Source organism: Oncorhynchus mykiss, chromosome 23, assembly GCF_057628025.1.
Source record: "Oncorhynchus mykiss isolate SJ-2025 chromosome 23, ASM5762802v1, whole genome shotgun sequence".
Classification (NCBI taxonomy): domain Eukaryota; kingdom Metazoa; phylum Chordata; class Actinopteri; order Salmoniformes; family Salmonidae; genus Oncorhynchus; species Oncorhynchus mykiss.
This window is the reverse complement of record NC_143044.1, coordinates 11,736,924-11,754,114: the sequence shown is the minus strand read 5'-3', so window position 1 is coordinate 11,754,114 and position 17,191 is coordinate 11,736,924. Positions and strand designations below refer to the sequence as shown.

The window sequence follows — 17,191 nt, the reverse complement described above, 5'->3', positions numbered from 1 at the left end:
ACAAGGAAACGCTAAAGCCACCCTGGCACAAACCCTCCCCTAACCCAGAAGACACTGGGGCAATTGTGCGCTGCCCTATGGGAATCCCGGGGGGTTCTGACACAACCTGGGATCAAACCCGGGTCTGTAGTGAAGCCTCAATCACTGCGATGCAGTGCCTTAGACCGCTGCGCCACTCGGGAGGCCACCTTTATTACTTTTATTTAAGACCAAACCTGCAGAATATCGACTTAACAACAGAAAGGTGTGTGATTGTATTTATGTTCTGACACGTTTCCCTTTCCTCTCCCCCTCAGATCATCAAAAACTGGAACGAGAGGCCCGCATCTGTCGCCTGCTCAAACACCCCAACATAGGTGAGTGGCTCCTACTTACTATAGTAGGCTAAATGAAAGTGTGTCTGTATGGTAACCTACCTGACAGGACGAAACCGAGGCGACATCGTTTTGTCTAGTTGGTGAGCTGGCTAACACGATAGCGGTTATTCATGCTCGGCCGGTTGCCTAGCAACAGGTGAAGTCTCTTTGCTGCACATTTGACCGCTGACAAAATCTCGTTGGCTGCCCAGAGGAAGAAAATTGATTTGAGTGGTTCAATTCTGCCCAACATTTCAGCCACGTTGTTTTGAAGAGAATTGAGGGTGTCTCCAGTGTCAGTGTGTTACATGGTGTCACAGAAGCACTTCATGGAAAAGAGTTAGGGTGTAGGCAAATGGAGCCAGCCAGCTAACTGATGCCCACTGGTGTGGGCCATTTGCATGGGGCGACTGGTGATGAGGTGCGAAACTCACCACTGCATGCTAACTCAGGGAAATGACACAGTCTTCACCTTGCCTCACACTGCAAGTCAGCAGCAAGTAGGCCACGGGAGCTGCATGTAATTACACTTTCAAAGCCACAGAGAGAAAGGGGTGGGTAGAGAGGGAGGGAGGAGAGAAGACTACATAGCACCGCATGAATGCATCTTCTCGTACTGGTATCGATGCTCATCACCCAGTCACATCTTCAAACTAAACACATGCAGAGCACCTACTTCCCCATTTTCCTTTCCTCTGCATTTCCTCCTTACTTTTGCTTTACCTTGCTTCTTGTTTCTATCTTCTGCATCCACCTCTCCTCACAATTGCTTTTCCCTTCTCTCATCCTCCTCTTACTGCTCTCCCTCTCTCTGCTTCTCTCCCCCTCTCTCTGCTTCTCTCTCCTTCTCTCTGTTCTCCAGCAGCATCTCATTCTGGTCCACCTGCCTTCTCCATCTGTCTCTCACCTCTCCCCTTCTCTCTCTCCCTCTCTCTCTCCCTGTCCCAGATTGTTCTCTGTCCCATAAGGCACACTCCTTCTCTCTCTTCCTCACCTCACCTCACCTCTCTGTCAAAGGTACAGTCAAAGGGACAGATTGTCATGTTTTCTGCTTGGACTGCAGATAAACTCTTAACAAAGGGAGTAATTGAGAGCGAAAGGAGAGAGAGGGGGAGGGAGGGAGGAATGGAGTGCTCAAGGAGTGCTCTGCCGCTGGGCAGGCTAGTTCATTCCATTCCATTCCATCACACACACACACACACACACACACACACTGACTCTCTTCCCCCTCACTGTAGCTCTCTTTCTGCACTCTTGTCACACCTCACTATACACACTCTCTCACACACTCACATACATATACAGTACATACACACACTTACGCATGCACACATTGACTCACACAAACACACATCCTGTGCCTTGAGCGACATAGATGATGTGTTGAAGCATAGGGCTCCTTAGTGGCGCAGTGGTCTAAGACACTGCATCTCAGTGCAAGAAATCTCACTACAGTCCCTGGTTTGAAACCAGGCTGTATCACATTCGGCCATGATTGGGAGTTCCATAGGGCGGCGCACAATTGGCCCAGTGTTGTCTGGGTTTGGCTGATGTAGGCCATCATTGTAAATAAGAATTTGTTCTTAACTGACTGACCTAGTTAAATAAAGGTTAAATAAATAAAACAAATATTAATAAGTGCCTGAGCATTGGAGAAAATGGAGCAGCTGCATCCCCACTTTGAAAACAGGGGTGCAAATATATGTTTTTGCCAGAAAAGTATCATGCTCCATTGGGTAATTTGTCATTTTCTATGATTAGTAATGTTTTGAACTAGTCTGTATTACAATAGATATGTCCATTTCATATATAAATATATATATTTCATATATATATGTTGCCTCAAGCTGAATGGTTTTGCTTCACTACTGAACCTTTATTTAACTTGGCAAGTCAGGTAAGAACAAATTCTTATTTACGATGATGATCTAGGAAGAGTGTGTTCAGGGAACAACAGATTTTTACCTTGTCAGGTCAGGGATTCGAACCACTAGGCTACCTGCCGCCCCAAATGTATATTCCCTGCCCGGGAATCGAACTCGGGCCGAATCCTAACCACTAGTTTTGCTTCAGTGCAGTTAGAAATCACTAGTTGCACCACTGGTGTTTAAAATCAAAAGGCACCTGCAAAATAATATTGTTCATCTATTTTGTTGTGCTGTTACAGTTGTGTTGTTGTTTCATGTCCGATGCACTCAGGGTGTTGTTGCATATAATTTGAGAGGCGTGCACCACAAGCAATTTTGTCATTTCACTTTGCTTGTAAGAAGCATGATGAGCACGGGCATATCTGATTAACCTTTGCCTTATTCGCAGCCTCTGGGAGAATCTCAATTGTTTGCGTCCTCTCTCCTCTCTCACCTCTTTAATACCCATTGGAGGAGAAGTTCAGAGAGGTGTGTCATCCAATGGGTTTTGAGAAGGAGAGAGGACGCCAAGAGTATGCAATTTGTATTCTCCCACAGCCTACCAGAAAACTGCATGTCCGGTAGCTCGCGGGTTGTCAATTAGTATCTTGCAAGTAGATACTTAGGAATAATCAGTAGGCCTAATATTGCATGATTAAATATGTGAAATAGGCATTGAAGACCATTCTGCATTTTCCCATCTATTTTCCCAACATCAACCGGTTAAATCACATTGTTAAAATGTTTTCCTTCAGTTACGAAAGAAACTGTCCTGGGTGAGCCCCATATACAATGTAGTCAAACTGTTTCTGTGTGCGGCTATGAGCAAAATGAAAAAGAGCAGGCTATTTGTTCCTCGATAAAACAGCTCTGCTTTGCTTTGTTAGTAATATCAACTAAATAAGCAATTTCTATCCTTGTTGTATCAAATATGTATGCTGCCTGGACAGGTTAAAACTTCTTCGGGGTAGCCCCCCTTCTTCTCAATTTCTGCCTAAAGACATACCCTAATCAAACTGCCTGTAGCTCAGGCCCAGAAGCAAGGATATGCATATTCTAGGTATCATTTAAAAGGAAACACTCTGAATGTTGTGGAAATGTGAATTGAATGTAGGAGAATTTAACACAATAGATCTGGTAGAAGAAAATACAAGGAAATAAACATACGTTTTCTGTTTTTTATTGTTGCTGCATCATCTTTCAAATGACCAAGAACAGCCAAACATACTGATAGGATGCTGGGGATGGTTGGAATGAAGAACATAAAATGGCAACAATAGCTGAGTAAAGTTTTGTAGAGATAACTTCAAAAATGAGCGAGCTACATGACATTGAGCATGAAGTCACCCAGGTGTCCCCCACAAATGTACCCAAGTGGCCGAATTGGTACAGTGATACATTTTGAAGGAAATAACTATATACAAAATACATAAATGCTATTCTAACACACCCCCCCACCCAAAAAAAAAAAAAAATATATATTTTTTTAAATAAAATAAAAATAAATAAAAAATAAAATAACATGGGTAACTATTTACACATTTTCTATTTACAATATTGTGAAGACCCTCAGTCCTCTACACAATATTGTGCTGCTGGTGCCATGGCCCATAGCAGGCTCTTTCTGCTGTAAAGCATAGGGTTACTGAACAAGTGGTGCAGGTGATGGGGCATTTCCCGTGACAAAGGGCACAACGACGCCTCCCTACTGTGCCCTTTTTGCCCCGAGGCACATTCATGCCCGCAGAGATTAAATTGGGCAGGTGAACACCACTGGTTGAAGCAGCAGAAGGGATAGAGGTAGAGGGGACAGAAGGTGCTACAATGGACTTGTTGTAGCTAGCAAGCTCCTGGATGAGCAGCTCCCTGAAGGCTAGCATTTCCTTCTGGAGGATGAAGGCATTCACCACAGCAATGTCGATGAAATGAAAAATGTCTTGTACCATTTTGTGGTTTTGTGGAGAACATTGTAGTATCCTATCAATTTCTTCTATAATTTGGGTTACATCTGTATATCTAGACTTTGTTTTAGCTTTTCCTGATTTATTCGCCATAATTTAAATATATAAAATTGCTGAAAATGCTCTTCACTATGTACTGCTATGCATAACACTCGTGGCTCCGTCAAGTAGGACTTTCAATGGCGAATGAACCTCTTTTTTACGGCAGAGTTTACGACAAAGGCGGGTCTTTGAACGTATAACCATTACATATTGCCGTTTACCTCAGCTCATTGGCTATCTTCCAAGCTAGATTTCAAGATGATCAGTGGTCATTGGGCCAAAATACAGTCAATCAACAGCTCCTACCATTGGTGCGCAATGAGGTCATTGATTGGTGTCTTCAAATGGGTTTGTTTCGGTCAATACGTCCCAGGAAAATAGCAATCAAGTGTGATTGTGTTACTAACAAACAGAGGATTGCAATGAAACCAACCATGACTGGATAAACGTTTGTTTTGTGTGTGTATTTACCACAAATGTTTAGTCCAAAGTTGAATGAGACGGAAATCACGACGCAAGCGGTTTACAAATGTTTCGTGTTAGGCTATAAAAACGGATTTTATCAAACAAAATGAACATTCACTGTGTAGTTAGGACAATTGGCATTGCCACCAGAGGAATATTTTCAAAGGTAAGCGATTTATTTTATTGTTATTTCTGACTTTTGTGATGCTAATGCTTGGTAGGAAAATGCTAGTAATACTTTTGTTAGCTGGGTGCTCTCCTCAGATAATCGCATGGTTTGCTTTTGACGTAAAGCCTTTTTGAAATCTGACACAGCGGCTGGATTAATAAGATGCTAAGCTTTGAAATTATGTAAAACACATGTATTTACAAGAATGTTTAATATTACGAATGGTGTATTTAGAATTTAGGCACTCTGCAATTTCACTGGCTGTTGGCCAGGTGGGACGCTACTGTCCCACTGGTGCCAGAGAGGTTAAACAATTATTATTTTTTATTTATTTTACTAGGCAAGTCAGTTAAGAACAAATTCTTATTTACAATGACGGCCTAGGAACAGTGGGTTAACTGCCTGTTCAGGGGCAGAACGACAGATTTGTAAATTGTCAGCTCGGGGGTTTGAACTTGCAACCTTCCGGTTACTAGTCCAACGCTCTAACCACTAGGATACCCTGCCGCCCATAATGGTGACATTGTGACAGTGTTTCAAACAAAAAAAGTAAATAGAAGGATGGGCATGAGTCTCTTTAAGCACAGATAATTTATTTTTCAAATACTGTAAACTATTTGGTAGAATGTGCTTAGATTTTTTGTTTGATGTTGTCTTGAAGACCACGTTAAATTGCTTTGACTCTAGATTTCCTAAGACCTATTTGCGGGGCTCAAAAAAAAGAAACCAAGCCAAACATCACGCACGCCTACAGACATATATGCCGATTAAAAGTATCTAACTACATTCCTTGCCAAATGACAACAGTTTTATCACAAATTCAAAATGGTAATAATGTGTTCCAACAACGAGCTGCAGATTTGGAATAGTTGCGTCCCGTTTATTTTCCGCTTAGGCTACTTTGCGAACTGGACTTGAAAACAGTTGGTAGGCCTATAACCTACGATCCAAAATGCAATGTGGTTTGATGAGAACACTCACATTTTGCCAAGGCCGTGTGGCCGAAACGCCGAGACACACGCGGACAGCAGACGCATACATTCTGTCCTAATGACAATCACCAAATGTCATTACACTTTTGGGTGATTTCTGTAACAGATGTCTCTTTCCATCCGCAACTGGTTGGAGGCTGTAAATATGTTGTGAGTGGATGAATGTGCGCGGGTAGCCTAGTAAAGGAGCCCTTTGAAGTGATTGTTTGACAATCAGACAAAAACATCGTGACTGGTTGTGTTATGCCACAATAAAAAGGTCATCCGCCCATATGGATTAGGCAGCCGCCAAGAGCGGCAGTTTGATGAAGAGGTAATTTTCCCAAACTGACCAAGACGTGCCTCCAACAACACATAACACCTCGTATTATTCTGCTCAAAAACAATGAGAACTTCTCTCACCCAGTGGGATGAGGGCTATTTAGGTGAGCGCTGATGCCACCCCATGATAAGCAGTGCCCACTTTGTCGAAGGCAGGGGCGCAAAATATTTAGCTCCATGCCCAGCGCGTTTCTCCAGGGTGCTGTTGGAGAGACTCGGCGCTTTGGCGCTACACCAACGCTCCATCAAATTCATTTAGCCTAACATAAATGATGTAGCCTATGGTAGAAAGAGTAGCATCCTATGTGGATTTTCTGTAGCCCATAGACTGGAGACCATCTTTATTACAATGTCATGAGACAGACACTTTTTCAATCATTAACTTATTAATGAGGAGAGAGAATGCAGGAGTAAGTCAACTCAAAAGGCTAGCGGGCAGACATCAGCTTTGGAGTGGCTGCGGCATAATCAAACAGGTGGGCAGCAAATGGTGCTGAAAGTAAGTCATTTCAACAATTGTCTTCATTTTAATTTGACTTAACTAAAAACGAGGGCTTTGTTGGAGCCTATTTCGTCAGCCTACCTGTTTGACAGATGCAATTATGCTATCCATGGATTTGTCGTTTTTGCCAAATCCTCCAATACTGTCACCATGCACTCTTTAAATACCTCTGTGTCTGGGAAGGGCTTGGTGTGTTCGGTTGAAACCAGGGCTCAAACTGAGTGAGGGTATGCAATACACTTTGGTAAAGAAAATGGCAAAAGGGATACCTATTGGTAACTGTATAGAAAACAAAAGAATACAGATAATATATAGCGTTCCATAACAATGCATAACTCCACGATGCCTTGTGCTAGAAACAAGCTTTGAAATGCCCACAAAAGATGTGACTGAGGCATGTGGGGATATATATTGATTTGTCTTTGACATTCTGAAGTTGAGCTGTGGCCTTCAATATTGGAGGAGACTCATTTTTTTATTTGATATTATGTTCCTATTAATTGAGCTTTTCACTTTCTAAAAAGAGAAGATGTTTAAACCCAGGCAGCTTTTAGGGAAGCACTTCTGTTGTTGGGTTAAGCAATGGATCAGTTGCAGGCAGCTGAAGCTTTCGTTTTTCTGCATTTGAAAGTGCCATTCATAAGGATGTCTAATATTGAATTATTTGCAAACAGCAACCGTTTCATTGGAAACAAGATACTCTGGTTTGACATTGGAGAAATGTGGTAATAATGCTTATTTCTCTGTTCATTCTTCCCTGAAAATTCTATTTTCATTATCCACCTTTCTTTTGAGACTTTTTCAGAGCAACACTTTTAATCGACTTTGGTGATTTTATCAGTGTAATTAGATAGAAAATATTAGGAAATGATATTGACATTGAACTGATTATATAGCCTACTGTTAAAAATGGTGTTTCATTTGTAGCATAAGCCTATGAAACGGGCTGCTATTGTGTTCTGTTCTGCTTTATATTAGCTGAGAACAAAATGTGCAAACTTATTACTGTCACTCCTAATTCCCACTCCAGCCCTCGACGTCACCGGTCTACTAACCACCGGTCTGGCAACCATCATTCTCCATCACCTTGATTACTCTCCCTTTCTTTAGCCCTCAGTAGCCTCAGTCATCAGTCAGTGTTGGTTTTGTCACGTTCAGTACGCTTCTCCTGTTTTGCTTATCTGCCTTTTTCTTATGATTAAACTCACCTTCTGCACCTGCTTCCTGACTCCCAGCATACAGTTGAAGTCGGAGGTTTACATACACTTATGTTGGAGTCATTAAAACTCGTTCTTCAACCACTCCACACTTTTCTTGTTAACAAACTATAGTTTTGGCAAGTCGGTTAGGACATCTACTTCGTGTATGACACAAGTATTTTTTCCAACAATTGTTTACAGACAGATTATTTCACTTATAATTCACTGTATCACAATTCCAGTGGGTCAGAAGTTTACAGACACTAAATGTCCTCTGGTCTGATGAAACAAAAATATAACTTTTTGGCCATAATGACCATCGTTATGTTTGGAGGGAAAAGGGGAGGCTTGCAAGTCAAAGAACATCATCCCAACCATGAAGCACGGGTGGCAGCATCATGTTGTGGGGGTGCTTTGCTGCAGGAGGGACTGGTGCACTTCACAAAATAATAGAAAATTATGTGCATATATTGAAGCAACGTCTCAAGACGTCAGTCAGGAAGTTAAAGCTTGGATGCAAATGGGTCTTCCAAATGGACAATGACCCCAAGCATACTTCCAAAGTTGTGGCAAAATGGCTTAAGGACAACAAAAGCAAAGTATTGGAGTGGCCATCTCAAAGCCCTGATCTCAATCCTGTAGAAAATGTGTGGGCAGAACTAAAAAAGCGTTCTCGGCTCGGTTACACCAGCTTTGTCAGGAGATATTGGCCAAAATTCACCCAACTTATTGTGGGAAGCTTTTCGGCTACCTGAAAAGTTTGACCCAAGTTGAACAATTTAAAGGCAATGCTACCAAATACTAATGTGATGAAAGTAATAAAAGCTGAAATAAATAATTCTCTCTACTAATATTCTGACATTTCACATTCTTAAAATAAAGTGGTGATCCTAACTGACCTAAGACAGGGAATTTTTTTACTAGGATTACATGTCAGGAGTTGTGAAAAGCTGAGTTTAAATGTATTTGGCTAAGGTGTATGTAAACTTCCGACTTCAACTGTATATACGTTACATTTGCTGACCCCTGCGATACACCTTTCTAGTTTAGTGGGGATTGGAGGGGGTGGCAATTTTTCGTCTTGCCTAGTGGCGGCAGAATGTCCAGGGGCGGGTCTGTTAGGTCCATAAATGTTTTTGATGCACGTGCACACACACATAAGAGGTCCCATACTGGGAAGAAATTAAATGTAATTTCACCCCTCTCGATGATATCATGTTTTTTACTATACAATAGGCGTGTCTTGACTGTGATAAGGGCTCGGGAAACGAGTGTCTTTTCTGCTATATGAACAAAACAAGGTTATGCCATTGCACAGCCATAGGCTTCTACGAGCAAGTGCCACTGCTGAGGTTAATGCCTTTTTGAAGAGTGTCTTCCACGATATAATATAACCAGATGATATTACAGTTTCAATACATTCACTTGTATTGTGAATGTATTGAAACTGTATTAATTGTATTAATACATTCACTTGTACATTCAAATGGCACTTGCTTTTTTATTGACTGAATATACAGTCGTGGCCAAAAGTTTTGAGAATGACACAAATATTAATCTTCACAAAGTTTTCTGCTTCAGTGTCTTTAGATATTTTGGCAGATGTTACTATGGGATACTGAAGTATAACTACAAACATTTCATAAGTGTCAAAGGATTTTATTGACAATTACATGAAGTTGATGCAAAGAGTCAATATTTGCATTGTTGCCCTGGCATGCTGTCAATTTACTTCTGGGCCACATCCTGACTGATGGCAGTCCATTCTTGCATAATCAATGCTTGGAGTTTTTCAGAATTTGTGGGTTTTTGTTTGTCCACCTTCCTCTTGAGGATTGACCACAAATTCTCAATGGGATTAAGGTCTGGGAAGTTTCCTGGCCATGGACCCAAAATATCGATGGTTTGTTACCCGAGCCACTTAGTTATCACTTTTGCCTTATGGCAAGGTGCTCCATCATGATGGAGAAGGCATTGTTTGTCACCAAATTTTTCCTGGATGGTAGGGAGAAGTTGCTCTCGGAGAATGTGTTGGTACCATTCTTTGTTCATGGCTGTGTTCTTAGGCAAAATTGTGAGTGAGCCCACTCCCTTGGCTGAGTAGCAACCCCACACATGAATGGTCTCAGGATGCTTTACTGTTGGCATGACACAGGACTGATGGTAGCGCTCACTTTGTCAAGCTTTTTTTCCGGATGCTCCAAACAATTGGAAAGGGGATTCATCAGAGAAAATGACTTTACCCCAGTCCTCAGCAGTCCAATCCCTGTACCTTTTGCAGAATATCAGTCTGTCCCTGATGTTTTTCTTTGCTGCCCTTCTTGACACCAGGCCATCCTCCAAAAGTCTTCGCGTACAGATGCACTCACACCTGCCTGCTGCCGTTCCTGAGCAAGCTCTGTACTGGTGGTGCCCCGATCCCGCAGCTGAATCAACTTTAGGAGACGGTCCTGGCGCTTGCTGGACTTTTTTGGGCGCCCTGAAGCCTTCTTCACAACAATTGAACCGCTCTCCTTGAAGTTCTTTGATCCGATAAATGGTTGATTTAGGTGCAATCTTACTGGCAGCAATATCCTTGCCTGTGAAGCCCTTTTTGTGCAAAGCAATGATGACAGCATTTGTTTTCTTGCAGGTAACCATGGTTGACAGAGGAAGAACAATGATTCCAAGCACCACCCTCCTTTTGAAGCTTCCAGTCTGTTATTCAAATTCAATCAGCATGACAGAGTGATCTCCAGCCTTGTCCTCGTCAACACTCACACCTGTGTTAACGAGAGAATCACTGACATGATGTCAGCTGGTCCTTTTGTGGCAGGGCTGAAATGTAGTGGAAATGTCTTTTGGGGATTCAGTTCATTTGCATGGCAAAGAGGGACTTTACAATTCATTGCAATTCATCTGATCACTCTTCATAACATTTTGGAGTATATGCAAATTGCCATCATACAAACAGGCTTTGTGAAAATGTATATTTGTGTAATTCTCAAAACTTTTGGCCACGACTATACAGCATATAGGGTAATTTTGCAATTAGGATTGGTTCTCTGTAATGGTTATGATAAATTAGGCATATGCCAGCAGACTGCTGGCATATAGATACCCCCCCCCCCCCCCTTCAGACAAAGTCAGGGGCCCATGTGTTGAGGGACATATCACTAAGCCCCTGTGCGTTGAGTGGAGTTAGCATTGGAAGTCTGTGTGTTCCAGTTTAAATCCTGGTGTTCCGTGGTAAGTACAGAAGCTCACTGGGAACATCTACATTGTTGCCTAATATACCCCCAAGCTCCCAACCAGGATGGGGACCCTTTTGTTCCCACAGAGACAAAGCCAGGCATGGGTGTGTGTGTCATTGGGATGGGACGGGTGTTGAGATGGGGTGCGTGTGGTGTTGGGATGGGGTGCGTGTGTTGTTGGGATGGGGTGCGTGTGTTGTTGGGATGGGGTGTGTGTGTTGTTGGGATGCGGTGTGTGTGTTGTTGGGATGCGGTGTGTGTGTTGGGATGCGGTGTGTGCGTTGTTGGGGTGCGTGTGTTGTTGGGATGGGGTGCGTGTGTTGTTGGGATGGAGTGCGTGTGTTGTTGGGATGGAGTGCGTGTGTTGTTGGGATGGGGTGCGTGTGTTGTTGGGATGGGGTGCGTGTGTTGTTGGGATGGGGTGCGTGTGTTGTTGGGATGGGGTGCGTGTGTTGTTGGGATGGGGTGCGTGTGTTGTTGGGATGCGGTGCGTGTGTTGTTGGGATGGGGTGCGTGTGTTGTTGGGATGGGGTGCGTGTGTTGTTGGGATGGGGTGTGTGTGTTGTTGGGATGGGGTGTGTGTGTTGTTGGGATGGGGTGCGTGTGTTGGGATGGGGTGCGTGTGTTGTTGGGATGGGGTGCGTGTGTTGTTGGGATGGGGTGCGTGTGTTGTTGGGATGCGGTGCGTGTGTTGTTGGGATGCGGTGCGTGTGTTGTTGGGATGCGGTGCGTGTGTTGTTGGGATGCGGTGCGTGTGTTGTTGGGATGCGGTGCGTGTGTTGTTGGGATGCGGTGCGTGTGTTGTTGGGATGCGGTGCGTGTGTTGTTGGGATGCGGTGCGTGTGTTGTTGGGATGCGGTGCGCGTGTTGTTGGGATGTGGTGCGTGTGTTGTTGGGATGCGGTGCGTGTGTTGTTGGGATGCGGTGCGTGTGTTGTTGGGATGCTTTGCGTGTGTTGTTGGGATGGGGTGTGTGTGTTGTTGGGATGGGGTGTGTGTGTTGTTGGGATGGGGTGTGTGTGTTGTTGGGATGGGGTGCGTGTGTTGGGATGGGGTGCGTGTGTTGTTGGGATGGGGTGCGTGTGTTGTTGGGATGGGGTGCGTGTGTTGTTGGGATGCGGTGCGTGTGTTGTTGGGATGGGGTGCGTGTGTTGTTGGGATGGGGTGCGTGTGTTGTTGGGATGCGGTGTGTGTGTTGTTGGGATGCGGTGCGTGTGTTGTTGGGATGGGGTGCGTGTGTTGTTGGGATGCGGTGCGTGTGTTGTTGGGATGCGGTGCGTGTGTTGTTGGGATGGGGTGCGTGTGTTGTTGGGATGGGGTGCGTGTGTTGTTGGGATGGGGTGCGTGTGTTGTTGGGATGCGGTGCGTGTGTTGTTGGGATGCGGTGCGTGTGTTGTTGGGATGCTTTGCGTGTGTTGTTGGGATGGGGTGCGTGTGTTGTTGGGATGGGGTGTGTGTACGATGGCTGAATCAGCTGGATGTTCTGAGCTCATTGCTCCATACATCATTGTGAGGTGTTACACACATGAACATACTGTATACTCCCATGCAATCACACACACACAGCACATTCAAACTACATCTCTTATGCCAACACATACTGTGTATTATATTGGCCACTGAAGACCGTGAACAGACATGCAACAGGACTTAAGTGGCAGTGCAATAACACTCACTAATGAATGAACCCACGGACACCTGCTGATGTCACCTGAATGACACAGCTTAAGCTCCTATCTAGAAGGAGCTTCACTTCCACAGCCTGAGGCTACAGGTGATTGAGCAAGTGTGTGTGTCCACGCAAATCTCACATCTCGCTTTCCACGAACTGCAGGTCACAAAGTGACACAAACGAGCTCTCACTGCCCTAAGTGCGTCCCTGGGGCTCGGGGGAAGCAGAGGAGGAATTGTCGAGACGGGAGATAAGGGGATAAGAGCTGTGTGTGTGTGTGTGTGTGTGTGTGTGTGTTGACTGTTCTCTAACTCTTGCTCTATTTCTCTGTCTGTCTGTCTGTCCCACAGTACGACTACACGAAAGTATCTCAGAGGAAGGCTTCCATTACCTGGTATTTGATCTGTGAGTATACTGATACCTGTCAGCCAGTCCCCTGCTCTCTCTGGCCAATATACTCTCACAACTCTCCTACTTAAAGCTGCTTATAACACCAGACAGTAACATGTGGCTTTGGTTGCTGTAGAGGCCACATGTAATGGCTATATGTAATAGTTATAAGTCTGCTAAATGGCCATATTATTATCATTAATTCATCCAATAGTCAAAAACATAAGACATGTTTCTTTGTTTAGTTTCAGTAATAGATAACTGTGATAGTGTGTATGGTTATCAGCAGGTCAAGTGGTGTAGACTGAGAGCCCTTTGTAGAGTACAGTCTAGCACAGGGGTGTCAAACAAACAGCCCGGAGGATCCAATCCAGCCTGCAAGTGGTTTAAGTATAATATATATACATAAATACAGTGAATTCAGAAAGTGTTCAGACCCCTTCCCTTTTCCCACATTTTGTTATGTTACAGCCTTGTTCTAAAATGGATTAAATATGTCTACACACAATACCCCATAATGACGAAGCGAAAAAATCAGAAATACCTTATTTACATAAGTATTCAGAACCTTTGCTATGAGACTTGAAAATTGAGCTCAGATGCATCCTGTTTCCATTGATCATCCTTGAGATGTTTCTATAACTTGATTGGAGAAAACTTGTGGTAAATTCAATTGATTGGACATGATTTGGAAAGACACACACCTGTCTATATAAGGTCCCACAGTTGACAGCGCATGTCCAAGCAAAACTGAGCAATCAGGGGAGAAGGGCCTAGGTCAGGGAGGTGACCAAGAGTGGTCACTCTGACAGAGCTCCCAAGTTCCATCTGTAGTGAAGGGAGAACCTTCCAGAATCTTCCAGACAACCATCTCAGCAGCACTCCAGCAATCAGGCCTTTATGGTACTGTAGAGTGGCCAGACAGAAGCCACTCCTCAGTAAAATGCACATGACAGCCCACTTGGAGTTTGCCAAAAGGCACCGAAAGGACTCTAAGACCATGAGAAACAAGATTATCCGATCTGATGAAACCAAGATTGAACTCTTTGGCCTGAATGCTAAGCTTCACATCTGGAAGAAACCTGGCACCATCCCTACTGTGAAGCATGGTGGTGGCAGCATCATGCTGTGGGGATGTTTTTTCAGTGGCAGGGACTGGGAGGCTAGTTAGAATTGAGGGAAAGATGAACGGAGCAAAGTACAGAGAGATCCTTGATGAAAATCTGCTCAGGATCTCAGACTGGGGCGAACATTCACCTTCCAACATGACAATAACCTGAAGCACACAGCCAAAGACAACGCAGGAGTGGCTTCGGGACAAGTCTCTGAATGTCCTTGAGTGGCCCAACCCGAGCCTGGACTTGAACCTGATCGAATATCTCTGGAGTGACATGAAAATAGCTGTGCAGCAACTCTCCCCATCCAACCTGACAGAGCTTGAGAGGATCTGCAGAGAAGAATGGGAGAAACTCCACAAATACAGGTGTGCCCAGCTTGTAGCGTCATACCCAAGAAGACTCGAGGCTGTAATTGCTGCCAAAGGTGCTACAACAAAGTACTGAGTAAAGGGCCTCAATACTTATGTCACACCTGCTCCCGCTTCCCTGGCACTCGAGGGCACCAGGCTGCCCTTCATTATGCACACCTGTCACCATCATTTCGTGGATCTGTGCAATATTGGGCTCACCTGGACTCCATTACTTTGTTGATTGTCCCTCTATATCTGTCTGCTCCTCAGTTTGTTCCCCGTGTCAGCATTGATGTTGTTACATTTTCCCCTGTCCAGATGCTGTCCTTGTTTGTTTCTTGTCTATTATCCATTAAATGTTCTCTCCCGGTACTAGCTTCTCGTTTTAAATTTTTATTTTTTACAATTTCTTTAAAAAAAAATTCTCCCCAATTTTGTGGTATCCAATTGTTAGTAGTTACTATCTTGTCTCATTGCTACAACTCCTGTACGGGCTCGGGAGAGACGAAGGTCGAAAGCCATGCATCCTCCGAAACACAACCCAACCAAGCCAAGCCGCACTGCTTCTTAACACAGCGCGCATCCAACCCGGAAGCCGGCCGCACCAATGTGTCGGAGGAAACACTGTGCACCTTGCGACCTGGTTAGCGTGCACTGCGCCCGGCCCGCCACAGGAGTCGCTAGTGCGCAATGAGACAAGGATATCCCTACCAGCCAAACCCTCCCTAACCCGGGCGACGCTAGGCCAATTGTGCATCGCCTCACGGACCTTACGGTCACGGCCGGCTGCGACAGAGCCTGGGCGCGAACCCAGAGTCTCTGGGGGCACAGCTAGACCACTGCGCCACCCGCCACATTTTTAATACATTTGCAAAAAATATTGCATATTGTGTGTATCGTATTGATGAGAAAAATAAGGCTGTAACCTAACAAAATGTGGAAAAGTCAAGGGGTCGGAATACTTTCCGATGGCCCTGTACAGTCAGGGAGAATAGTAAATTGAAAAAAACGATGGACAGAGGATAATTTTTCTCCACATTTTGATAGCGAGGAAATATATCCAATTTTCAGTGTGGCCCTCCGGACCTCGTTGAAGACCGAATGCAGCCCCCAGGGCAAAATTAGTTCAACATCCCTGGTCTAGTGGAATGGTTCTTATTGTGGAGAGGACAGGCTGATATGACACCACTCAGATAGCACTGTGTAACTACAGGGCATTCAGGAGAGGGGACACATCTATGGTTAACACCCTAATCCCCAAGTGTAGGTAACATTCTTCCTCAACCAAAACACTTTCTTAATTGTCTTACGCTGAATTGTCTTTTGCATAAACTGTGTGTGTGTGTGTGTGTGTGTGTGTGTGTGTGTGTGTGTGTTTGTGTGTGTGCGTGTGTGTGTGTGTGTGTGTTTTGTTTGTCCAGTGGAACATGCTCTCTCTGGGCAGTGTTCCCCGATGTCTCTGGTAGACTGGGTGTGTGCCATCATACCATCATGGTTCCAGACTGGTGTCCATGTGTTGACTAAGCTGTTGTTTCTCTCCTTCCAGTGTCACCGGTGGAGAGCTGTTTGAAGACATTGTTGCCAGAGAGTATTACAGTGAGGCTGATGCCAGGTGGAAACACACACACACACACACACACACACACCCCCGTGCACACACATACACACACACACACACACACACATTGTTAAAACACACTCTCCTACTATACGCACACACACAGTACAGTGCACACTGTCATTCTACATCCTTATTGAGAACACACAACACTCTGTTGCCCTGCAGCCTACATTTATTTAGGCTTCACTTGAACAATTCTGTCTGTACCATAACATGTTTCTTTGGAGACCTTTTGCACATATGAACGTAACAGTGGAGGCTGCTGAGGGGAGGACGGCTCATAATAATGGCTGGAACGGAGCGAAGGGAATGGCGTCAAACACAGAGATTCCGTGTATTTAATACCATTCCACTCATTCTGCACCAGCCATTACCACGAACCAGTCTTCCCCAATTAAGGTGCCACCAACCTCCTGTGGAACATAATGTTCATTGACATTGTGTGTAACTATACAGTTCCACACTCATGCTTTTCCTCCCTAGGCTGAGTATTGTCCTGGCATGGTGTTTGTGTGCACATGGGCTGTGTGGGAGAGAGTGTGAGACTCAGTGTGGGCCACGGGTGAGTGTGGCTGTCAGAGGGGGAAGGAAGCTGCAGACAGTTTGTGGACAATATGGAGGCTCTGGCCCAGAGGCCTGCATGGCTCTGTTCTGGCTGGGAAGAGTTTCTCTCCAGGACAGAGTCTGGGTCCGGGCTCAACCACGAAACCTGAGCTTCTCATTTAATCAAGCAAAAGGGGAAGCGAGAGAATATGATAGGGTGCAAAATGCCTCCGGGAGTATGACTTTTCACAAGTACAGGGAAAGGAGGGGGAAGAGTATGACTTTTCACAAGTACAGGGAAAGGAGGAGGGGGGGGGGGGTGAAAGAGAAAGAGATGAACAGGGAGAGAGA

The 17,191-nt window shown here is 44.6% G+C and overlaps 1 protein-coding gene across 22 annotated transcripts in view; it reads left to right on the top strand.

Annotated features, from left to right (window-relative positions):
• The window catches only part of LOC110502444 (calcium/calmodulin-dependent protein kinase type II subunit gamma), a 130,734-nt gene that overhangs the window by 60,380 nt on the left and 53,163 nt on the right, over positions 1-17,191 (top strand). For all 22 annotated transcript variants that reach the window (XR_016490962.1, XR_016490961.1, XM_036959820.2 and 19 more), the window contains exons 3-5: positions 297-356; positions 13,169-13,223; positions 16,223-16,288. Coding sequence is in view for 20 of the 22 variants with exons in the window: in XM_036959820.2 (XP_036815715.1) it covers positions 297-356; positions 13,169-13,223; positions 16,223-16,288 (181 nt within the window). In the remaining 2 variants the exon portion in view is untranslated. The remainder of the gene's footprint in view (positions 1-296; positions 357-13,168; positions 13,224-16,222; positions 16,289-17,191) is intronic.